The sequence below is a fragment of the Balaenoptera acutorostrata genome, chromosome 12, assembly GCF_949987535.1.
Source record: "Balaenoptera acutorostrata chromosome 12, mBalAcu1.1, whole genome shotgun sequence".
NCBI classification, from domain to species: domain Eukaryota; kingdom Metazoa; phylum Chordata; class Mammalia; order Artiodactyla; family Balaenopteridae; genus Balaenoptera; species Balaenoptera acutorostrata.
Window position 1 is genome coordinate 64285636 of NC_080075.1, and position 25948 is coordinate 64311583.

A 25948-nucleotide genomic window follows, 5' to 3' on the forward strand; every position below is an offset into this window, starting at 1 on the left:
TTTTCTTTTTGAATATACTTTTCAGTGATTTTGTTTGCTAGTATTTTGTTGAGGATTTTTGCATCTATATTCTTCAGTGATATTGGTCCATAATTTTCTTTTTTTTGTAGTATCTTTATCTGGCTTTAGTATCAGGGTGATGGTGGCCTCATAGAATGAGTTTGAGAGTTTTCCTTGCTCTGCAATTTTTTGTAAGAGTTTGAGAAGGATGGGTGCTAGCTTTCTCTGAAGGTTTGATAGAATTCACCTGTGAAGACATCTGGTCCTGGACTTTTGTTTGTTGGAAGATTTTTAATCACAGTTTCAATTTCAGTATTTGTGATTGGTCTGTTCATATTTTCTGTTTCTTCGTGGTTCCGTCTTGGAAGGTTGGTTATACCTTTCTAAGTATTTGTCCATTTCTTCCAGGTTGTCCATTTTATTGGCATAGAGTTGCTTGTAGTAGTCTCTTAGGATGCTTTGTATTTCTGCAGTGTCTGTTGTAACTTCTCCTTTTTCATTTCTAATTTTATTGATTTGAGTCCTCTCCCTCTTTTTCTTGATGAGTCTGGCTAAACATTTATCAATTTTGCTTATCTTCTCAAAGAACCAGCTTTTAGTTTTATTGATCTTTGCTATTCTTTTCTTTGTTTCTATTTCATTTGTTTCTGCTCTGATCTTTTTGATTTCTTTCCGTCTGCTAACTTTGGGTTTTGTTTGTTCTTCTTTCTCTAGTTCTTTTAGGTGTAATGTTAGATTGTTTATTTGAGATTTTTCTTGTTTCTTGAGGTAGGCTTGTATAGCTATAAACTTCCCTCTTAGAACTGCTTTTGCTGCATCCCAGGGGTTTTGGATTGTCGTGTTTTCATTGTCATTTGTCTCTAGGTATTTTCTGATTTGTTCTTTGATTTCTTCAGTGATCTCTTGGTTATTTAGTAGCGTACTGTTTAGCCTCCATGTGTTTGTGTTTTTTACGGTTTTTTCCCTGTAATTGATTTCTAATCTCATAGCGTTATGGTCAGAAAAGATGCTTGATATGATTTCAGTTTTCTTTTTTTAATAAATTTATTTATTTATTTATTTATTTTTGGCTGTGTTGGGTCTTTGTTTCTGTGCGAGGGCTTTCTCCAGTTGTGGCGAGTGGGGGCCTGTCTTCATCGGGGTGCGCGGGCCTCTCACTGTCGCAGCCTCTCCCGTTGCAGAGCACAGGCTCCAGACGCACAGGCTCAGTAGTTGTGGCTCACGAGCCTAGCTGCTCTGCGGCCTGTGGGATCTTCCCAGACCGGGGCACAAACCCGTGTCCCCTGCATTGGCGGGCAGACTCCCAACCACTGCGCCACCAGGGAAGCCCTGATTTCAGTTTTCTTAAGTTTACTGAGGCTTGATTTGTGACCCAAGATGGGATCTATCCTGGAGAATGTTCCGTGTGCACTTGAGAAGAAAGTGCAATCTGCTGTTTTTGGATGGAATGTCCTATAAATATCAATTAAATCTATCTGGTCTATTGTGTCATTTAAAGCTTCTGTTTCCTTATTTATTTTCATTTTGGATGATCTGTCCATTGGTGTAAGTGAGGTGTTAAAGTCCCCCACTATTATTGTGTTACTGTTGATTTCCTCTTTTATAGCTGTTAGCAGTTGCCTTATGTATTGAGGTGCTCCTATGTTGGGTGCATATATATTTATAATTGTTATATCTTCTTCTTGGATTGATCCCTTGATCATTATGTAGTGTCCTTCTTTGTCTCTTGTAACACTTTATTTTAAAGCCTGTTTTATCTGATATGAGTATTGCTACTCCAGCTTTCTTTTGATTTCCTTTTGCATGGGATATCTTTTTCCATCCCCTCACTTTCAGTCTGTATGTGTCCCTAAGCTTGAAGTGTGTCTCTTGTAGACAGCATATATATGGGTCTTGTTTTTATATCCATTCAGCCAGCCTGTGTCTTTTGGTTGGAGCATTTAATCCATTCATATTTAAGGTAATTATCAATATGTATGTTCCTGTTACCCTTTTCTTAATTGTTTTGGGTTTGTTTTTGTAGGTCCTTTTCTTCTTTTGTGTTTCCCACTTAGAAAAGTTCCTTTAGCATTTGTTGTAGAGGTGGTTTGGTGGTGGTGAATCCTCTTAGCTTTTGCTTGTCTGTAAAGCTTTTGATTTCTCCATCGAATCTGAATGAGATCCTTGCTGGGTAGAGTAATCTTGGTTGTAGGTTCTTCCCTTTCAGCACTTTAAGTGTACCATGCCATTCCCTTCTGGCTTGTAGAATTTCTGCTGAGAAATCAGCTGTTAACATTATGGGAGTTCCCTTATATGTTATTTGTCATTTTTCCCTTGCTGTTTTCAGTAAGTTTTCTTTGCCTTTAATTTTTGCCAATTTGATTACCATGTATCTCAGCGTGTTTCTCCTTGGGTTTATCCTGTATGGGACTCTCTGCACTTCCTGGATTTGGGTGGCTATTTCCTTTCCCATGTTAGGGAAGTTTTTGACTATAATCTCTTCAAATATTTTCTCGAGTCCTTTCTCTCTCTCTTCTCCTTCTGGGACGCCTATAATGTGAATGTTGTTGCATTTAATGTTGTCCTACAGGTCTCTTAGGCTGTCTTCATTTCTTTTCGTTCTTTTTCTTTACTCTGTTCCACGGCAGTGAATTCTACCATTCTGTCTTCCAGGTCACTTGTCCGTTCTTCTGCCTCAGTTATTCTGCTATTGATTCCTTTGAGTATGTTTTTCATTTCAGTTATTGTAGTGTTCATCTCTGTTTGTTTGTTCTTTAATTCTTCTAGGTCTTTGTTAAACATTTCTTGCAGCTTCTCGATCTTTGCCTCCATTCTTTTTCCGATGTCCTGTATCATCTTCACTATCATTATTCTGAATTCTTTTTCTGGAAGATTGCCTATCTCCATTTCATTTAGTTGTTTTTCTGGGGTTTTATCTTGTTCCTTCATCTGGTACATAGCCCTCTGCCTTTTCATCTTGTCTACCTTTCTGTGAATGTCCTTTTCAGTGATTTTGGTTTAAATTTTAACCCTTTAAAATTTTAGAGTACAAGATAGTTTAAATGATTTCAAAAAACTAAATGATACATTTAAAATAATTTAATTATTAGATATTCCCATGTTTGCAGGTAAACCTGCTTAGATATAGCAGACTTATATTCCTTATACATATCCTTTTGATAAGTTAGAATTGAAAATAATAAAGGTAAATACATTTCCTGTTTACCATTGTAGGCTTAAATTGTAAAATATCTAGTTACTATTCTTTTCATCTTTTTTTATTTCTAATGTTTAGGAAATTGGAGGCCTAATTTTAGGTACATAATATAAAAAACTTATGGAATTTTTAACATTTATTTTCCTTGAAAAAAATTCCAAACTTTTCAAAAATATGTGCCATCACTATTAGCTTTACTAGTAGAGATAAATGGAAGAATGATGACTTAAAATTTTTAAAAATATTTTATTTGTATTACTTAAAAGCTATTTTCATACCTTATCTACTTGATCAGATTGAATCTTTAGTTTTTCTAATTTTTTCTTAAGATTTCAGTTGTATGTCTCAATCTCACTTTTGTTCCTGAAACCGTAGAAAGTTTAGGAGACTTTAATCTGTGAGAATGTTGAGGTGACAGTGTAGGCTGATGCAAGGTTTCTAAAAAAATGTGGTCAAATTGTAGCTTCATGGAGAAGTATACCAATAAAAGAAAAAAGTAAATAGCTGAATTCATCACTATTCCATATTACTGGTTAATACTGGAGGCTAGGAATATATTTGGTAACTAGAGACCTGTCTGTTTTATTTCAGAAGGAATTTTGTTGTGGTAATGTTCAGGGAGAACTTTTAAGGAGCCTTTTGGGCCGTGTATTTTCTGTCATGTCCTTGTTGCTAATACCCCCACTACATTGGGTGTGTGCCTTGAGTTTCTAAGTGGTGATTCATTCATGGTCTTGGACTATCACCTTAGTTCATTTGTCAGAATGCTGTCCCCTTTAGGGATACACCATTTAATCTCTTGGAGCTTCTTTTTTCTCCTTTGTAGAAATAGTGAATTTGGATTGAAACATCCACGACAGGGTCTACAGACTGATGGCTTATAGTGCCATATGTGGTGAACGAGTTTTGTTTGGCTTGAAGTCTTTAAATTCTTCAGTTAAGAGACTTATGTGTAGCAACATGCCTATGGTACATTATTCAACAGGTATAAAGGGCGACATGTACTTTTTTTTTAAATTTTATAGCTACTTTATTTATTTATTTATTTATTTATTTATTTTTGGCTGTGTTGGGTCTTCGGTTCGTGCGAGGGCTTTCTCCAGTTGCGGCAAGTGGGGGCCACTCTTCATCGTGGTGCGGGGACCACTCTTCATCGCGGTGCGCGGGCCTCTCACCATCGCAGCCCCTCCCGCTGCGGGGCACAGGCTCCAGACGCGCAGGCTCAGCAGCCGTGGCCCACGGGCCCAGCCGCTCCGCGGCATGTGGGATCTTCCCAGACCAGGACTCGAACCCGTGTCCCCTGCATTAGCAGGCAGATTCTCAACCACTGCGCCACCAGGGAAGCCCGACATGTACATTTAAAGGTAGCTTTAACTCCTGTTCCTCTCCCTCTCAGCCACCCAGTTGTTTTCTTTGGAGACATTCACATTTACTACATACTTCTGAATCATTCCAGAGTTATTACCTATGCACAGAAGCATAATGGTATGTTTACCTTTTTTTTTTTTCAAAAACCAAATGGTTGCAAACTACATGAAATGTCTGTCTTCTTTTTTTCACTTAATCTATCTTAAATATCATTATCAATATATTTAGAGCTATCTCCTTTGTAACAACTGCATAGTATCCCTTTCTATAGTTGTATCCCACTCTTCCTTCTATTTTTCTTCTTTTCTTTCTTTATTTCTATTCTTCTTTCTTCCTACCCTTCTATTCTTCCTTTCAATCTTTTCTTCCCTTCTGTCCACCCCACTCCCCTGCCTTTGCAATTAAACAGTCCAATTCAGAAAACAGTATCCTGCCATATTAGGAGAATCTCTACCTGGGACTTAATCTTTATTCTCAAAAGGAAGGATTTATACCAGCTACTATGTTTTAGACTCAGGTTGTTATTTTTTTTTAATAGATCTTTATTGGAGTATAATTATTTCACAGTACTGTGTTAGTTTCTGTTGTACACCAAAGTGAATCAGCCATATGCATGCATATGTCCCCATATCCCCTCCGTCTTGAGCTCCCTCCCATCCTCCCTATCCCACCCCTCTAGGTCATCACAAAGCACCGAGCTGATCTCCCTGTTCTATGCTTCTGCTTCCCACTAGCTAACTGTTTTACATTCGGTAGTGTATATATGTTGATGCTACTCTCACTTTGCCCCAGCTTCCCCCTCCCACCCCCTGTCCTCAAGTCCATTCTCTTTGTCTGCATCTTTATTCCTGCCCTGCAACTAGGTTCATCAGTACCATTTTTTTTTTTTTAGATTCCATATATATGCGTTAGAATATGGTATTTTCAGGTTGTTTTTACAGAAAGAATTAGCTTTCTTCTGTAAGAACATGTGTTTTAAGACGTTTGTTTCTAACTTTCTGAGTAGAGTTTCCGGGGGGGGGGGAAATGTAAGAAATTGACTTTTTCTTCCTCTGTTCTTGTAGGTCTTAGTTAAGGACCTAATTTTTTTCCAATTGTATTTATAATTTATTTAACTAGTTCTCTGTAGGTGGACATTTGGATTATACATATATTGTCTGTATTTTTTCAGTATATCATTTCACATATGTACAAATATATTTGAAGGATAACAGTCTAGAATTAGAATTGCTGGGTAAAGAGTATATGCATTTACCAAGACTTCCCTGGTGGCACAGTGGTTAAGAATCCACCTGCCAATTCAGGGGACACAGGTTTGAGCCCTGGTCCGGGAAGATCCCACATGCTGCGGAGCAACTAAGCCTGTGCACCACAACTACTGAGCCTGCGCTCTGAAGCCTGCGAGCCACAACTACTGAGCCCACGTGCCACAACTACTGAAGCCCATGCACCTAGAGCCTGTGCTCTGCAAGAAGAGAAGCCACTGCAGTAAGAAGCCCCCACACCTCAACGAAGAGTAGTCCCTGCTCACTGCAACTAGAGAAAGCCCACGCGCAGCAGCGAAGACCCAACACAACCAAAAATAAATAAATAATTAATTTTTAAAAAGTATATGCATTTACAAAGTTGATAGATATTGCCAAGTTGTCCACAGTAGTGGTGAAACTGATTACCACCACCACAGCCAACATACAAATGCTTTTTCCCCAATATATTGTATTTATCAAATCACTGAACTTTATTAATCTGATGGAAAGGGGGAAATGTGATTACAATTTTAGTTGGCGTTTCTCTTGTGAGATTGAACATCTTTTTAATGTGTTTGAGCCTTTTTATTTCCCTTCAATCAACATGTTCTTAGTGTTTTTTTCTGTTGAGTTCTCAGTCTTTTTCTTAGTAATTTGTAGGTGCTCTTTATACATCAAGAAAAGCAAACTTGTGATTTGTGATATGACTACTTTTCTGATTTTGTTTTGATATTTGTCAAAAAAGAGCTGTCTTATTTCTCATGATAGGTTTTCATCAAATTTTAAATTACTATGTATAAATATTTTCTTTTTGAGGTGAAATTTATTAGTCTTTTATGACTTTGGGTTTTGTCTTATTTTCAAAAAGACATTCCTAACCCTGAGATTATTAAAAACAAACTCTACCTTTTCTTCTAGTACTTTGGGGTTCCTTTAAATTTTTTGATCCTTTTGGCATTTGTTTTGATGTGAGAAATAATTTCTAGATGGCTATCCATCAACATTTATTGAATAATTTACATTTTCCCCAATGATGTGCAATGTCACCTTTAGTTTATACTAAATTCCTGTATGTATTTGGGTTTGTTTTTGGATTGTCTGTGCTGTAGATAGGTCTGTTTGTGCATCAGTACCACTTTAGGTGACTATAAATCATGTTTTAAAATATTTTAGAGGTTTAAAATAATTTTTTTATTCTTGTTTATTTTTCCATATATACTTTAGACACATCATGTATGATGTTTTTTTATTTATTATATTTATTTTTGGCTGTGTTGGGTCTTCGTTTCTGTGCGAGGGCTTCCTCTAATTGCGGCAAGCGGGGGCCACTCTTCATCGCGGTGCGCGGGCCTCTTCACTATCTCGGCCTCTCTTGTTGTGGAGCACAGGCTCCAGACGCGCAGGCTCAGTAGTTGTGGCTCACGGGCCTAGTTGCTCCGTGGCATGTGGGATCTTCCCAGACCAGGGCTCGAACCCGTGTCCCCTGCATTGGCAGGCAGATTCTCAACCACTGCGCCACCAGGGAAGCCCCTATGATGTTTTTTAAAAACATTGTATTGGTATTTTAATTGAGCTTGCATAATTTTAAAAGATTAATTTAGGGAGAAATAAAATCATTGTAATACAGAATCTTCTTGTTTAAGAACATGGTTTTGCTTCTCATTTGCTCAATTCATTTTTTGTGCTCTTTAGTAGCATTTAAAATATTTTTTGTATAGCTCTTATTTTTTTCTTGTAAGGTTTATTCTAATTATCATTTTTGTTATTATAAATGGGATTGTTTCCTTTCATAATATCATCTGGTTGTTTTTATAGAAGCCGTGGGTTTTGATTTATTATTTTTATATGCAGTTACTTTACTAAAATTCCTCTATTTTTGTAATAGTTTATAGTCTATATTTTCTTGGATTTTCCAGATATCCAGTCATATCATTTGTAAATAATATGATTTTATTTCCTCTTTTTTATTTATAAACTTTCTTTTTTCTTAATTGAAGTATAGTTTATTTACAGTATTATATTATTTTTAGGTGCACAGCATAGTGATCCAATATTTTTACAGATTATACTCCATATAAGTTATTACAAGATAATGGGTATAATTCCTTGTGCTATACAATATATTCTTGTTGCTTATCTGTTTTATACGTAGTTTGTATCTGTTAATCCCAATCCCCTAATCTGTCCCTCCCCATTTCCCTCTCCCCTTTGGTAACCACAAGTTTGCTTTCTATATCTGTGAGTCTGTTTCTGTTTTGCATATATATTCATTTGTATTATTTTTTAGATTTCACATATAAGTGATATCATACAGTATTTGTCTTTCTCTGTCTGACTTATTTTCCTAAGCATAATATTTTCCAGGTCCATCCATATTGCTGCAAATGGCAGAATGTCATTCTTTCTTATGGCTGAGTAGTATTCCACTGTATGTGTATATATGGAATACTACTCTCTCTCTCTCTCTCTATGTATATATATATACACCACATCTTCTTTATCCATTTATTTGTTGATGGGCAGTTCGGTTCCATGTCTTGACTGTTGTGAACAGTGTTGCTGTGAACATTAGGGTGCATGCATCTTTTTGAATTAGTGTTTTCATTTTTTCCAAACTTAATTCTTTCTTGACTAATGACATTGCCCACCACCTCCAGAGCAACGTTAAATATTTGTGGTAAGAAGTGGACATCCTTGTTTTGTTCCTATTGTCATTACTACTCGGGTTTCTCTATTACACGATACTGGCTTTGAATTGAATTGTTTGTGTCTTATCATATTAAGGAAGTTGGCATAGTGTTTTTTTTTCAAAAACAAAAATCTTATCTTGACAGAAAAGTTGCAAGGGCAGTACAAATAATTTTTCTTTTCTGAACCATTTGAGGGCAAGGTGCCAGGCAACCTGATGGCCCATTGCCACCCACCAAATATTTTAGTGTTTGTCTCCTATAGGCAAGTACTATCCTATGTAACCACATACAGTTGTCAAAATCAGGAAATTAACACTAATGTATTACTACCATCTAGTCCTCAGACCCATCCATATTTTGCCATTTGTCCCAATAATATCCTTTTATAGCCAAATCTAGTCCAGAATCATGCATTACATTTGGTTTTCATGTCTTTTTAATCTCCTTCAATCTGAAACAGTCTTTCCTTGACTTCTGTGACCTGATGCTTTTGAAGATTACAAGAAAGTTAATGAAAATGCCCCATAATTTTAGTTTGCCTGATGTTTCCATATGATTGATTTCACATTATGCATCTGTGGCAGAAATGTCACAGAGATATTCTTCGATCACCAAGGAATACCTATTATTCCTTTTTGTTTGTCTTTTCTAGGCACCTCCATCTTCTTTGTAATTTTTCTCTCCAACAATTCTGGGTCTTTTATTTTTTATTAAATAATTAAGTAGTCCAGTGTGTGAATTGATAGGAGGATGGGGAAGCAAGTGTCCTGGAAGTATAAGGAGTAGTTGGTAGGCTGGGGAATGAGTTGCGGTAAGGACTTTTGAGTATTATATGCTGAAGTGTCAGAATCACCCAGGACCAATGATGGTGGCAGAAATAGAAAGTTAGTCAAAGGGTATAGAAAGGAAGAAATTGATAATTTTATTATTATTGATAATTTTATTATTACTTTGGTTATATGATTATACTGATTAAATTATTGTTTTTATTAAAGCCATTTTGAAGCCTGTCTTCTAGGCCAAAACATTGTTTGACCAAACAAGGTGGGCTGTTACATCCTTTTGACAGGACATTCATTTTTGTCAGCTTTTAATGCATGTATTATTAATTCTGCTTATATAAAATAATGATCTCATTGTAGAACATACAATTTCAAAAGGTTTTATGATCATTGACTACAGATATTGTAGATATTTGATGCCTTTTCCCCTGTGTATACAACTGAACTATCTTTAGCCTGTTTTTAAATATTTCAATAAGATAAAAATAATCCTTCTTATAATTGCAATATAAATTTTAAGAGCTCATTGAAATGAGAACAAAAACATGACAGTACCTACATTCTGAAAGTTATAAGAAGCTCGGTGAGTTGGATTTTGTGTTTATTATGGTACTGAAAAAAAAAGAGTGTCATTTAAACCAAATAGAAGTAAGTTTAATGGTTCATTCACTAAACCTTAGTTGGATAATCCACAGTTCCTTAGGGATGTGGTAAGATCATAATTAAATGTAAATTTTTGCTTACTTAAATGGAAAGCACTGTGGAAATATAAATAACATTATCTGAGTTAATAGAAATGAGAGGGGAAAGAATGTAAGAATAGTGAAACTGATAGCTATTTTGGAGGACCCTTAAGTAGATCTCCTCCCACACTCCTAGTGGTGTTATGAGTTACTTTAACAAGTTAGTATTTGCAACATAGTTTTAATTCCTTAAGTGGAAAGTATTATTTCAATTCTAAATGTCTTTTTAATTATTATGGAGAGCTGCTCTTTCCTATCCCCTTTGTCTAACTGAAGACTGGAGTTTTACAGTTTGTTTCATGTTAAAATGTAGGTTTTTTTCTTTTTTTCTTTTTCTCATGTTTGGGAGGGGCCAGGAACCTATGGAGGGCCATTTTCTCTGATTTTCCTTTTCCCAGCTTTCACTTTCTTTCCCCCTGCATATCAAATCTAAATGGGGATGGGGTGAAAGGTGGGGATTGAGAAAAGGCAGCTATTTCTTATTTGAAGGGGAGGTCCAGGATAAAGTCTCTTAAGACAAGGAATCCATCAAAAATTTTGAGTTGATGGTGAAACTCAGAGAACTCTTACTTTACAAGGCTTATTATAAGAACTCATGATTCTACTTTACCCCCTTTCCCCATCTTCACTCTTTAGAAAAAAATTATGTAAGTTTCAGGTGTACAGCAGTATAGTTCAGCATCTGTATAAACTACAAAATGACCACCGCCACAAGTCCAGTTACCATCCATCACCATACAGTTGACGCCTTAGACCCGTGTTGCCTGCCCCCCCCAACCCTTTTCCCCTCTGGTAACCATTAATCTCTTCTTTGTATCTATGAATTTATTTTTGTTTTGTTTGTTCATCTTTATTTTTTTTAAGATTCCACATATGAGTGAACTCATACAGTATTTGTCTTTCTCTATCTGACTTATTTTCCTTAGCATAATATCCTTGAGGTCCATCTATGTTGTTGCAAATGACAGGATTTCAATTTTTTTTTTTATGGCTGAGTAGTATTCCGGGGTGTGTGTGTGTGTGTGTGTGTGTGTGTGTGTGTGTGTGTGTGTGTACACCACATCTTCATTATCCATTCATCCATCGATGGACACTGAGGTAGTTTCCATATCTTGGCTATTATGAAGAATGCTGCAATGAACATGGGGGTGCATATTAGTGTTTTGAACTAGTGTTTTCATGTTCTTCAGATAAATGCCTAAAAGTGGAATAGTGGGTCATATGGTAGTTCTCCATCTTCACTTTTTATAAAGGAGAATCCCCCTCAATGCCTTAAAAGACAAACACTTGAGCAAACTGTACTGTATTTTGCATATGTCTGCACTTATATTGGTTGTTTTCAATTATAGACTCTTAGAGGATATGGACTACGTGTTGTAACATCGCTAGTCTGAAGTGACATTTATATAGATGTCCTTTTTTTTTTTAAAGTAAGTTAAGCATTTACCCCGCTTGCAGTCAGTGCCCTTCTATATACTTTGTGACAGATCTGTAAAAAGAAATTTTTTTACATCTAATTGTTTCATCTTCCAAAGGTTCTTTCTTCAGCTGAGTTTGAAAAAGTTTATTTCGTCTAAACTGAATTTTGTCTTTCTTTTCCTTACTCAGGCTCAGATTGCCTTCCTTCAGGGGGAAAGGAAAGGTCAAGAAAATTTGAAGAAGGATCTTGTGAGGAGGATCAAGATGCTGGAGTATGCGCTTAAACAGGAAAGGTAATTCAGTGACACGGAAGGTAGTGTTCTTGTAAATACTGGAGTGATTTTTCTGTTATTCCTACAACAAATCCACATTGTAATGTGTTCTACTTTTTAATTCAGGAAGTAGTATCTGTAATAAACATTTAGAAATGGTTGTAATATGTTAATTTGTTAATGAATGTTTAGTAATAATGACCAAAAAACTGATTTATATGATTTCTAAGATTTTAGCAACTTTTTCCCCCCACTCTGTCCTTTCTAAAGAAATGTATGTACTTCTGAACTGTTGATATCTATTTCTTTATAGAATTGAAATAGTTTTTGAGTTGTAAAGGAAATTTCATAATACTTACTCCCTTTTCCTATCATCTAGTATTATTCAGTTTGGTGTATTTTCTATGCGAGAAACCTACTCTGGCAGACTGTGTTGAGAATCCTTTTATAGACATTTTTGGTATTTTGATCCTTTGCTATCAACTATTCATATCTCTCCAGAAGTGAATCTTACCTTTCTATTCTGCTAGTGTCTAAGATATTCAAGAACTAAACTTGGTTCACAAGTAAAGGACAATAGGTCATGGATGAGAATTTTGGAAGTTTTCATATGAATTAAGGTTGTTTGCTTTAGTGGATGGTCTTTGGAATTTTTTGTCAGCAGTATAAGACAGTTCTTTCTTTTAGATTATTGAGTACTTGTTAGGTGATATTGAAATTCTCTATTTTGCTTTGTTTTTGACCACATGCCCTTTTCAGTTTTTTGAAGCATCTTCTACCATTTAGAAGATGCTACTTATGGATATCAAAAAGTAGATAAAACTTTATTAGAAGTTGTGTTTACCTTCACGTGGGATCTTTAAATGACACAAGAGGTTGAAAACGGATTGACCTCTTAGTGAAAAATTGGTGGTTCTTTTCATTCCTTGAGAGGTTGATTGAAAGCTGTATTGGGGAGATGGTGGGGAAAAAAACTTTTAAAAGTGTGTAATTTGGGAATATTTGAGATTTTAAGCAATCTAAATGAGAGGCATAATCAAAGAGAGAGTGTAATAACATTAATAATGGCAACTGTTTATTAACTACCATGTACCAGCCCCTGAGGCTTAAAAACTAAGTAACTTACGTAGAGTTGCAGAGTTACAGTAGAGCTGTGATTCAGATCCCTCCAGTCTGTCTGATTCTGAAGCTTGTACTCTTTACCAGTACATTATACTATCTTGTAAGTCAGAAAAATTAAAATATACAAATATTAAACTAACCAAGGATATGGTGTATATGTGTGTGTGTATGTGTGTGTGCGCGCGCACGCGTGTGTGCGCGCATTCTCATTAACATATTCATTTATCTATCCATCCAACTTAAGTACTGTGCTGGAATTGAGAAGAAGCAAGTCACAAACCTTGTCCCTTCAGGGCCTAGAGTAGTGGGAAACAGACTTGGAAACCACAAAAGTACAGTGCAGTAAGTTAGGTGCTGTGGGAGAAGTCAGCACAGGGTACAGTGGGGTCACAGAGAAGGGAGTGGTTGTTTGGATCTGGAGGCAGTGAAAGTAGAAAGGAGGGTGTGACTAGCGGGGGTGGGACTTGAACAGCATCATAAAAAATAAGGTGTTTGCCAGATGGGCAAGGTTCAAGCAGTAGAGAAGATAACGTTTGACATGGAACAAAGCATTTTGGTGTGTTCAGAAATTTGTGATTACTGTGTATGGAGGGTAAGGTGTTAATTGTGATTTTTAAGCAGTAATGGTAGCGATTGGCAAGAACCAGATCATGGAGAGCCTAACTAAGGAGTTCAAACTTTTATCTTACACTGCAAGTTTTTAAAAACATTTTCTTCTAAAATAATCTCAAACAAATAGAAGTTGCAGGAACTATATACCCTTCACCCAGATTCACCAGTTGACAACATTTTGCTGTATTTACTTGTATCATGTTCTCTCTATATACTCATTGTTTTATTTCCCTGAATCATTTGCTACTTCTTTGCAGACTTATACCCCTTTGCCCTTAAGTACTTAAGGGACCATCTTCTAAAAGCAAGGACATTCCCTTAAATAATTACAGGTCATTATCAAATTAAGGAAATTTAATGTCGATATAGTTCTATTATCTAATATAGCCCATATTCATATGTTCCACTGATGATCTTTATAGCATTTTTTTCTACCAATTGTCCTAATAATGATCTTTGTAGTATTTTTTTTCCTGGTCCAGGATCCAATCTAGGAATACATATTGCATTTAGTTGTCATGCAGTTGAAAGGTTTAAGCATGGAATAGTCTAAAATAGATTTTAGAAAGATCACCTCAATTTAGGGGATGTACTGAAAAGATCTGTTAATAGAGACAGGAAGATTGTAATAGTTTAGGATGAGAAATGATAACGTAGTAGCTGCTAGAACAGAGGAGTTAGCCACTATGAAACATTTTATTTTATTTTTTATTTTTATTATTATTTTTTGGCTGCGCCTCGTGGCTTTCAGGATCTTAGTTCCCCAACCAGGGATCGAACCTGTGCCCCTGGCAGTGAAAGCCTGGAATCCTAACCACTGGACCTCCAGGGAATTCCCTATGAAACATTTTAAATAGAAAAAAAAAAAAGCATAAAATTTGGAGATGATTTGGTATAGGGGATGAGGAAGAAAGATAATTCAAGAATGAGTCCCAGGTTTCTGGCTTGAGTGAGAAGTTTGAAAATTATCAAGTGAATTAAAGATAAAGAATTAGGGTTGAAAAGCCACTATGGGAGGGGGACTCATAACTAGAGATGTGTAGTTGGGAATCATCAACATTGTGGGTAAAATTATAAGAACTCTGAAACAAACAGAACAAGTATTGTGGGACAAGAAGAGATTACTAGCAGGAGCCACAGGAAATGGAAATGTTTGAGGAAAAGACAGAGGAAGAAGAGCCAGCAAAAGAATGGTAGAGAAGGAAGGAGAGAGCAGTATATTGGAAGCAAGCTAAATTAGCAGGTGGGAGGTTGACAATTGCAGATGCCAAACAAATCGCAAGTAAGTTGCATACTGAAAATAGTCCTGGATTTGCCAGTTAGGCGCTTGTTGGTATCCTTGCCAGAAAGCTTCAGTGAGGTAGCAGGAACATAAACCAGATCACAGGGGACTGAGAGGTGAGAAGGGTAGATAAAGAGGAGACAGAGTTGTTTATTTTTTTGAGTTGTTTATTTTTTCAAGTAGTTTGACTTTGGAGAACAGAAAAGATAAAGAGAGATAGTGGCTGGGTCTAGGGAAGATTGTTTCTTTGTTTTTTGCTTTTTAACTTAAAGGGATTCTCCTGGAAAAGTGTCCCTGATTTTATATCTTTGGATGTCCATGGAATGATGTGAGATTATTCCTGATGTAATGGCACCCCTGAAGTGTAATAAATTAAGGAATAAAAAAAGTTCTGTGGATTAGAGCTCTTAAACATTTGAGTTCTTTTCACTGTGAAATTATTTTTAATTAATGCAAAGGGATTTTTTAAAAATTGGAACATTTCAGTTCTTTTGATTCTGAAGTTATTTTTTCTGACACGTTAAGCCAATTTTAAAAAGTTTTTAATTGAGGAAAATTTGAAACATAGGTGTACAGAGACTAATATCTTTTATATACACCTCCAAGCCTCAACAGTGAACATTTTTGTCAATCTTGCTTCATCTCAATCTATTTTAGAGCAAATTCCAGACATCTTGTCATTTAACTTGTAAAAACCTAAGTAAGGATCATGGTTTTGAATTGCTGTATTACAGATTTTCTAAGTCATCCCACTTAAAAAGATCCAAAGTTAAGTAAAACTGAATATTTAACATTAAAGAAGGATTACACACCTAGCAGTGGATTTTTTTCTTTATGCTATTGATTTTTTTAAAAATTTATTTATTTTATTTATATTTTTGGCTGCACTGGGTCTTTGTTGCTGCGTGCAGGCTTTTCTCTAGTTGAGGCGAGCAGGGGCTACCCTTCGTTGGGGTGCACAGGCCTCTCACCGCGGTGGCCTCTCCTTTTGCAGAGCACGGGCTCCTAGGTGCATGGGCTTCAGCAGTTGTGGCTCGCGGGCCCCAGAGCGCAGGCGTAGTAGTTGTGGCTCACAGGCTCTAGAGCGCAGGCTCAGTAGCTGTGGCGCACGGGCTTAGTTGCTCTGCGGCATGTGGGATCTTCCCGGACCAGGGCTCGAACCCATGTCCCCTGCATCGGCAGGCGGATTCCCAACCACCGCGCCACCAGGGAAGCCCCTAGCAGTGGATTAACAAAGCATTCCTTAAAGTGTGATAAAATTTACAAAATGAGAAAATTTACATATAATTTTCCAAGAACACGCAGGGTATAACCTAAGGTTTATTCAGGAAGTTCTATGCTGAAGAACCTCAAACACTATATAAAATGTAATTCTGAAACATTTCTTCCATTTGCTCCACATATCTCTTGTGTCTGCACCACTGTAAAAACCCAGCTGTCCTCCTTGCCTCTAATACATTTTCTCATTCTGATTAATTTTCCACATCCATGGGATTCGTTTTCTAAACACAGATGTTATATCCCTGCTTGAAAATATCTCGCTAATTTCAGAGTTCTTCTTACTAAAACCTTCTACATCCAGGCTCCTTTCTAGTCCTATACAAACACACACACCACTGTGTATTTTTTTCCACTTTTAAGATGTTCCTTCTGACCAAAATACCCTCTTCATCAGTCCATTTGTCTGATTGTAGAACTATAGGTTTTGAGGTTCAGCTAAAATCTCATGTGTTACCTTCTTTTTGGTAGCTCTCCTTGACTACTGTCAGGACCTTTGACAGAATTAGATAATCCCTTATCTAAATTCGTATAACATTTGATGTAACTCATAGCTCTTATCCACCATGTGCTAGAGTTATTTATTTACATTTCTGTCTCTTCTTTATCTCCTTTCGTTTATCCTTAACTGACTACAAGCTGCACATTATTCCCACCAGCCAGTACAGTGCCTGGCATGTCATAAGAATTCAATAACAGTTCGTTGGATTTTATCAAATTATTATTATCTTTTTTTTTTTTACATCTTTATTGGAATATAATGACTTTACAGTGGTGTGTTAGTTTCTGCTTTATAACAAAGTGAGTCAGCTATACATATACATATATCCCCATATCTCCTCCCTCTTGCGTCTCCCTCCCACCCTCCCTATCCCACCCCTCTAGGTGGTCACAAAGCACTGAGCTCATCTCCCTGTGCTATGCGGCTGCTTCCCACTAGCTATCTGTTTTACATTTGATAGTATATGTAAGTCCATGCCACTCTCTCACGTCGTCCCAGCTTACCCTTCCCCCTCCTGGTGTCTTCAAGTCCATTCTCTACGTCTGTGTCTCTATTCCTGTCCTAGGTTCTTCGTAACCTTTTTTTTTTTTCTTTTTTTAGATTCCATATATATGTGTTAGCATACGGTATTTGTTTTTCTCTTTCTGACTTCACTCTGTATGACAGACTCTAGGTCCATCCATCTCACTACAAATAACTCAATTTCCAATCAAATTATTTTTAAGTATCAACGTTTAAAGTGTGATTGGAATGTTGTGTTATATTCCAGGCATATTATATATAATAATTAACTTTGAAACAAAGCTATAATGGGACTTCTTTAATATATTATAATTATGTAATTTTATGCTGTTTTATCCAGTAAAGACCAGTTGGGAGGCCTAGCTATGTATCAAATGTAGAGTTCTTAGGCATGAGATCTGCTATTTAACTTGCAGTCAGTCAGATTTAGACAGAAAAAGCTTAGGGAACAAGAGTATTGCTAACAGTGAAATGAAGTGTTAAAACAATGGGAAGCAATATGAGTGGGAAGGTATTTTAGCATATTGACTTCAAAAGGAATGTTACTAAGTTGAGTTCTGTGAGTAAATTATTTTTCAGTGAACTTAACAATTCACTAGGGAGACCCTGATTCATGGTAGCACAGCTTGTAGCAAACACAGCAGTTCTTTACTTATTTTGTCTTTATCTAATTTTTAATGAAATGTTAGTTCATAGTGTGTTATTACATATGTTATATAGAATGTTTTCTATTCCCTTTTCTGTAAGCTCTGTTGTAGTTTTTCCTAAGACCACTAGAATGCACTATAGTGCAGTATTTTGTGTTTGAAAATGTTTTCCTCATATGTCTGTGTATATATATATATGTGTGTGTGTGTGTGTGTGTGTGTGTATATAAATAAATATGTATATATATGTAAAACAAAAATACGTAAGTTAACTCCATAAAACTTTATCGCTGCTTTTATTCTGTCCTCAGGCCAGTTAGTTATAGGAGGTATTAGTTTGTCTTACGGTAGATGAAGTGTGTTTCTAAAAAATCTGAAGATTGACAATTATACTTAAAAACCATAACACACATATAAAAAACACACAGAGGTGTACACGTGCACGCACACACACACACAGAGTATTTTGTACTTTGTTTTTTTACTTAAGCTTAAAGATCAATCCCATATTTGCACACAAAGATTCTTTATTCTTTTTTCTTTTTAATGGGTACATATTATTACAAAACGTTTCATATCTATGCAAAACATATAAAGACTAACATAAAAAATACTCATGTACCTACCACCTACTTTAAGAAATAGAACATCAGCTATCTGTAATTTTCAGAGGTTTTAGGATTCCCCTCTGTATAAAATGTTGATTTTTTTTTTGTGTTGTAACTGCAAAATAATTATTGCAAAGTAATATGAAGAATTCCAGTATTTTACACATTTGAGCAAATAATTTTCATTTTCTTTATACTTTTCTTGAAATATAAAAACTTTAAAGTAAGTGCTCAGTTAGTCTTTTATAAAGAAAAAAATAACTTTCAAATTTTGGCTATTTGATTACCCTTTTATTCCTTCTTTATTACTTTATTACTTTGGTTTTTCAAATTATTATTGTTGTTATTATCCCAGTCTTATTACATTGAATATTTATTGTAATAGCCTCAATATTTTGGGGAAGCAAACAAGTCAAAATATACAGCTACTTTAAGTATGGCCATTTTTAGTTAACCTTTAAATTTTTTACCTTGTCTGGATTATTTTTTTGGTCTCGGATGGTTAAATCTGAGATGGTTAAATTGGATAAACCAGAGATAACAACATCTAGTTAGCTTTTAAAAGAAGGTATTCCTGTTCACAGTTCTTCCTGAAAAGGCAAAATATACGTTGGCTACTAAAAAATATATTTATTCCTACTAGAATGTCTTATTCAACATTGATGATTTAGGCTGGTTCCCCCTCCCTCCTTTGGATTGTTCACTCTAATGCATACTTGGCAAAGCATAATTGCCTGACAATGCAGAGTATTATGAATGACCTTTTTACAAAAAAAACAAAACAAAACAACTAAGCTCAATTTTGAGGATGATTAGTCTTTCTCAAGTTTATTTCACAATCCAAACTTATTTACTGCTTTTGATAGAATTGTACTCTGGCAGTCATCAAGAAAATTTGAATACTGCAGAAACTAGAATGTTATCTGGTTCATTTGTAACTATAGAAACAAGATTTATGATTCTCAGTGTTATTCCTTTATTTATTATAACAGGACTTGATGGTATAACAACAAAATAATAATGGCAAGCGCTTTTGTATTAGGACTTTGACACTGTGGAAGGCTTTGAACTGTTGAAAGTTAGTCAGGACTACTGCATACTGATGACTATTCCTGTTACATATCTTAAAGTTCATTTAAATATGTTTTAAGATGGTTTGTATTTTCTCATTTCTTTGGTAGAGCTAAATACCACAAGTTGAAATATGGAACAGAATTGAATCAGGGAGATATGAAGCCTCCAAGCTATGACTCTGGTAAGCTAATTTTAAAGGAAGTTTAAATGATTAAAAGGAAGTTAATATCTAGTATTTTGTAGCAACAGTATTTATAACTGCAAGTTAATTTCTAATTATTTGCATATTAGTTATTTTTTCTGACCTACTTATCTTTGGGCACTAATCACTAAGTGTCATTTAGATCATTTTCTACCACCTTCCTTCTGTTTCCCTCTTCCCCATTCTTTTAGCTCCCCACTTTCTGCTTATGTTCTACACTTACTGGAAGGATCAGAATTCTTGGGGTAACATGCACCAACATAACTGTGTGTTGCTGGGTCCCTCCAGTATTAATGAGAACTTTGAGATGTGTAATATAAAGTACATCATGCCCTTGAAATCGTGAGAGAAAGGGTAGAAACTATGGAGATAGGAGATTTCTTCTTTAAGTACAAGAGAATTACTCATCCTTAAAGTCTGATCCCTCAATTTCAGGTGCAAAATTGTTTTGGACTTAACCCACAGGATGTTCTGTAACTAGAACGTCTTTTAACTGCTGAAACATTTGTTATCTTTTTTGTGCTATTTCTTCTTTTTCCTTCTCCTATATTCCTCATCACCCCATCAAACAATACAAAAATAGTACTTGTAAAGATATTAAGGAATATAATTGACTTATTAGTAGGTGTTAGGAAAAAGTAAGAAAAATTGTTGAAAAGTTATCACCATGTTTCAGATGAGTGTGTTTTTGACATGATGTCAGGTTAAATTCCTGGATCAAATGTCTGATATAACTGTCACATACTGAAATACCTTCCTTGGTTACTGTGGGCTTTATGTATGTTAACTTTAATTCTTAATATAGTTATTCAATAGAAATAATATTATTTTCATTTTACCTGAATGAAATTTAAACTCAGAGAAGTGGAGAAACTTGCCCAAGATCACACAGCTATTAAGTAATGGGAATATGGATCTGAACCCAGGTCCACTGACTCCAAAATTCAAATTCTCCCCATTTTTCCACACTGTTTCTGTGTTTGACAGTGTATGAAGGAAGAAAATTATTCTGAATGTGCTGCCAATTTTATAGTTCAGTTCAGTGTAGTAATGTAATTAACACGTTTCCACGGCTGAATATTGAATCCTTGACGTTTAGAGCAATATCAATTGATAACTGACATTTTTTTCTTTGTTTTTTTTTTCATTGTTCTATCTTTTACTTTGGCATCTCTTCTTTTAACTTGAGATGCACTTAGATTAAAAAAATTTTTTTTTTCTTGTTTTTTTAAATCTAGGCTATTTGTTGAAGACTATCCTAAAAGTACATTGTCTGAATCAAAGGAGTGATTTTAATCACTACTTTTACATAAACATGTTTGTTTCCTAATTTTTGGATATCGATTTAGGAGTATAAAGGTCTAGTTGCAGTATATACAAAATGCTTGTAAGTAGAGAATGTGGCTCAGTAGAAAAAGTTTGGACTTTGAAATTGGATACACGTAAGTTTGACTCTGTCCTAACACTTTAAATACCTGTGATATTACTTAGTCTCTCTGAGGTTGCTCCATTCCTTATCTGTAAACTGGGGAAAATTCTGGAAATAATTCCTAACTTGTAGGTTTATTTTCTTAGTATGTAATACCTAGTATCATTCCATCTGTCCATCTTTCAAACTACTGTTCAACTTCTAAATATGAAATATGTAATGCTTGTGTCAGAGCCAGAATCAAATTCTGTGAATAAAAATATAGTACTCTGTTGGATTTTTACAGGGAAGATTAAAGAAAAAAGTGATTACAATAAAATTATATGGAGAAGTAATAGGTGTTATGGAGCACAGTACCAGGAGAACCAAATCTAGTTGTAAGTGATCAAGGAAGCCTTCTTGCAGGAAGTGATATTTGAAGTTGACATTTGAAAGACAAGTAAGAATTAACCAGAGGACTGACTAAGTATTTGTTGAATGAGAGGTAGAAGAAAGACAGAGCATTAGTGGTAAAGTTTCTGAGGGAAGAATTTGGCACATTTGAGAAACAAAATAATTAGTTAGTAGAGAGGGAGAGGGAAAGAGTGTTTCTAGATGCAGCTAGAGAGTTAACCAGGAGGGCAGATTAACTAAGAGCTACGAGAAGGCTTTTGAAGGGTCTTAATCAGGGCTCTTGTGATCAGATTTGCTCTTAGATCACGCCGACAGCAGTGTGGAAGATGGGTAGAGAGGAGTAAAACCGGAGATGGGAAGACTGGTTAGAGGACTTTGCAGCCACCTGGGTAAACGAGGAAGGTTACCTTGACAAGGGTACTAACAGTGTAGTTGAAGAGAAGTGGGTGTGTTCAGGAAATATTTAGGAAGTAAAATCTGCAGGAAATTAGTTCTTGTTTAGATGTAGGGGATTAAAAAAGGGGAGAATCAAGGATGACTCCCACACTTCTAGTTTAAAAAACTAGACCAGAAGTACGTTTGGAAGATGGTGGGTTCACTTTTGGATTTACTTGTTAGGCCATCAAGCAGAAATGGCTAGTAGACCGCTGAGCATGTGAGTGTGGAGCTCAAGCCAGAGACATGGGTTTAATATGTAGATTTGAGAGCATATAGCATCTAATACTAATGATACTTATTGCCACTGGGGTGGAAGAGCTCAGCCAGGGACCTTATGCAGAGTAAGAAGAGGGTCTAAAATGGAGCCCTGAGGAATGGCAACATTTAAAAAACTGGTAGAAGAATAGAAACCTGAAAAGGAAACTGATGAGGATTATTTTAATGGTAGGAGGAAAATCAGGAGCATGGAGATAAAGAGAAGAGAGGGTTTCCAGAAGGAAGGATCCTTCAGCACTACTGATTAATGCCCAGGGGTCTGAAGAGTATCTCTAGGACTTAGTGACACACAGGTCACTGGGAACTTTATTGTGAGCAGTCTTAGGAGAGAGTTGAGGGCAGAAACGAAGACTGTGCGTAGAAAGTGAAGACTAAGTGTAGTAAGCTTTAAGGAAGCCTAGATTGTGGAGGTGAAGGTGAGGGATTAGGGGAAATAGCTGAAAGGACCCATGGGGTCAAGGAAGAGAGGGAGAGAATGTGTGTGTGTGTATGTGTGTGTGTGACATGTTTCTTAGAGGAGGAGCAAATGAAAAGGAGAGAGCAGAGATACGATATGAAGGTATCTGAAGAAGTGATAGGGATTGGATTCTGAACATAGCTGGAGAATGGCAGGAGGAGCATGTCTTTTATTGTTACCAAGAGAGAATATAGGAAGTTAGGTGATGGGTGTGTAGATTTGGGTTTTGGTCTGGTGGTGGGTATTTAATACGATAGCTTTATGTATGAGACTGGATTATCTGCTAAGAATACATCAGAGGTTTAAGAAAAGTGGAGAAGGTTTAAATTAATAATGAACAGGAGGACAAATTTACTAAGAAATAGTAAGATTGAGAAAAGGTAAGGGTCCGATTGAGGTGTGTAATCGTAAGTTTATATAGAAGTGCTGCTGGTCTGCACAATTGGCAGCCTAGGTAAAAGATAATAGAATGAAAATAGTTAACAGTTGAATTCATGGAGAGACAAGGGGACATGAAGACACTGTCAAAAGAATGGTTGAATTGATAGACCCTGAACTAAAACTAGAGAGGAAAGAAAGTGAAGGCAAAGGGAGGCTAATGGATCAAAGAAAGGGGATAGGCAACAGTCTAGAGCAGGTGAACAAACTCTTTTGTAAAGGGCCAGATAGTAATATTTGGGCTTTGTAGGCCATGTGTTCTCTGTTGAAACCACTCAACTCTGCCATCGTAACATGAAAGCAGCCACAACACATAAATGAATAAGTGTGGCAGGCTGGATTTGACCTGCAGGCCAAAATTTGCCAGCCCCTGATCTAAGGTCCCACCTAAATCAAAGTGCCTGGTGAATTAGGGGTATTGAGCCTGAAGGATATGCTCAGAGAGTGAGTTTGCATCAGTGACAGTTCTTCATAATGACAATATCTAAGGCATGACAGCTGGAGAGGGTGGTGGTTGTGCAGAAGCTGAAGTGGATCACCCACATGAATATTAACTTCACTCAAGATGATGTAAAAGTTTGGTTACAGAGGAAGGATGCCTGGTTTAGAGTGTTATCAAGGGATTTGTAGATGACAGTGATGAGGACAGTGACTAGGAGAGGGTAGAAGGTCGTGTATCCAAATTAAAGAAGCAGGCATTTTTCCTTCTTCATTCTTTTATTCATTTACTATAATTTCCTGAAACTGATAATCCAGATGTTTTCTGAAACGTTTTTCAAAAAAATTCGTTTCCCCTCTGACATTTTTCCTGTTTTGTTCCACTTCCAAACCTTTACATTTCTCCTTTAGGAGAATATTACCCTAAGTTACGTTAAAATCTATTTATCTTTCATATTTCAGTTTCTCCTACTTAATATTAGAAGCCAGATACTTATTAAAAATAGAATATCTTTATCCAGAGTAACAAATTCTGCCTTTTAACTGAGACGTTTAGACCATTCACATTTAATGTGATTATTGATACAGTGAGCTTTAAAGCTGTCACCTTTGCAGTTTGGTTTCTATTTGTTCAATCTGTTCTTTGCTCCCTTTTCCTCATTTTTTGATTTCTTTTGGATTAATCTAGTGTATATTTTCAAAAATTTATTTATTTTATTTATTTATTTTTGGCTGCATTGGGTCTTCGTTGCTACGTGCGGACTTTCTCTAGTTGCAGTGAGCGGGGGCTACTCTTCGTTGCATTGTGTGGGCTTCTCATTGCAGTGGCTTCTCTTGTTGCAGAGCACGGGCTCTAGGCGCACTGGCTTCAGTAGTTGTGGCTCATGGGCTTAGTTGCTCCGTAGCATGTGGGATCTTCCCGGACCAGGGTTCGAACCCGTGTCCCCTGCATTGGCAGGTGGATTCTTAACCACTGCGCCACCAGGGAAGCCCCTAATGTAGTATTTTTTATGATTTCTTTTTATCTCTTTTGCTGGCTTATTAGCTACAACTCTTATTTTATTGGTTGCTTTAGGATTTATAGTATATGTTTTTAAGTTATTGGAGTTCTGTCTTTAAGTGCTAATATACCGCTTCATGTGTAGTATGAGAACCTCCTAACAGTGTACTTCCATCTCTCCTTTCTGTCTTTGTGCAATTGTTTTCATATATTTTACTTCTCTGTATATATATAAACCATACACTACATTATTATTTTTGTTTCAACAGTCAGTTCTCTTTCAAAGAGATTTAAATAACATAAAAAGCATATATTTCCAGTGCTCATCATTCCTTTGTGTGCATCCATATTTTCTGGTATCATTTTCCTTCTGTCTTAAGAACTTTCTTTAACATATTTTGTAATACGGGTTGCTGATAATGAATTCTTTGAGCTTTTGTGTGTCTGAAAAAGTTTTTATTTTGCTGCCTGCATTGTTTCTGATGAGATATCTTCTGTCATTCTTATCTTTATTCCTCTGTATATGAGTGACCTTTTTCTCTGGCTGCTTTTAAGATTTATCTCTCTATCATTGGTTTTAAGCAATTTTATTATGATGTGCTTTGGTGTAGTTCCACCCCCCCCACCCCCCCCCAGTGTTTCTCGTGCTTGGGATTTGTTGGGTTTTTTGGATCTATGGGTTTATAGTTTTCATGAAATTTGGAACTTTTCAGCCCCTGTTTCTTCAGATATTATTTTTGTTCTCCCTCCCTATGCTGTGATCGGGAAACTCTATCAAGGCAGTAAGCTGGAACAATCATAGGGCTCACCTGTTTGGTTCCCTTTTCTCAGGGATTGCTGCCCTCTGTTGCCTGATGTCCAGTGTCTTAACCATTTTGATTTATAGTTGCTTCAAGCAGGAGGGTAAATTGGGTCCCTGTTACTGCAACTTGACTGGAAGTGCCAGTCAGATACTTTTAACATTACCAAGAAATTCAGTTCTTACCCACTTTAAAATCCTCACTTTTGTATAATGTCACTTTTTGAACTTGATAAGGTAAGAATGAATCTGATAGTTGATGAATACTTACTAACCATTGAGAGAACTAAGTGTTTAGCCTGGATAAGGAAGTGTGGGGAAAAACAAGTTCACATGTGACCCAGAGAGTCAGATTTTTTTTTTTTTAAATAGAGAAAGGAAAATTTACTTCGGAGAAATTTATCCAGAATCAGGATTTCTGTCTTTATAATTACTTTGCAGGCATTGAAACTTGTTGCTCTTACAGAAGTCTATACCACTGATTATTTCTCTAAAACAGTAGAAAATAGATTTTGGCAATGTTGAGTAAAGAGCCTGTTGTATATTTGTGTGGTTAAATCTATGATTGCAGATGTAATCTTAGATCATTAATTCATACACTAATCTAATAAAAGAATTAGGGTAAACAGTTTTCCTCAAATCCATTACCAAGGAGATAAGGACTCCTCAAGCTCTATAGGTCTTTGAATGTCTTCATTCTTAGTAAGTGTTGTG

At 36.1% G+C, this 25948-nt stretch overlaps 1 protein-coding gene across 3 annotated transcripts in view; it reads left to right on the forward strand.

The window, feature by feature from the left end:
• STRN (striatin) overlaps positions 1-25948 on the forward strand; it is a 113822-nt gene that overhangs the window by 26106 nt on the left and 61768 nt on the right. For all 3 annotated transcript variants that reach the window (XM_057558131.1, XM_057558132.1, XM_057558133.1), the window contains exons 2-3: positions 11635-11738; positions 19472-19545. In XM_057558131.1, the coding sequence (XP_057414114.1) occupies positions 11635-11738; positions 19472-19545 (178 nt within the window). The remainder of the gene's footprint in view (positions 1-11634; positions 11739-19471; positions 19546-25948) is intronic.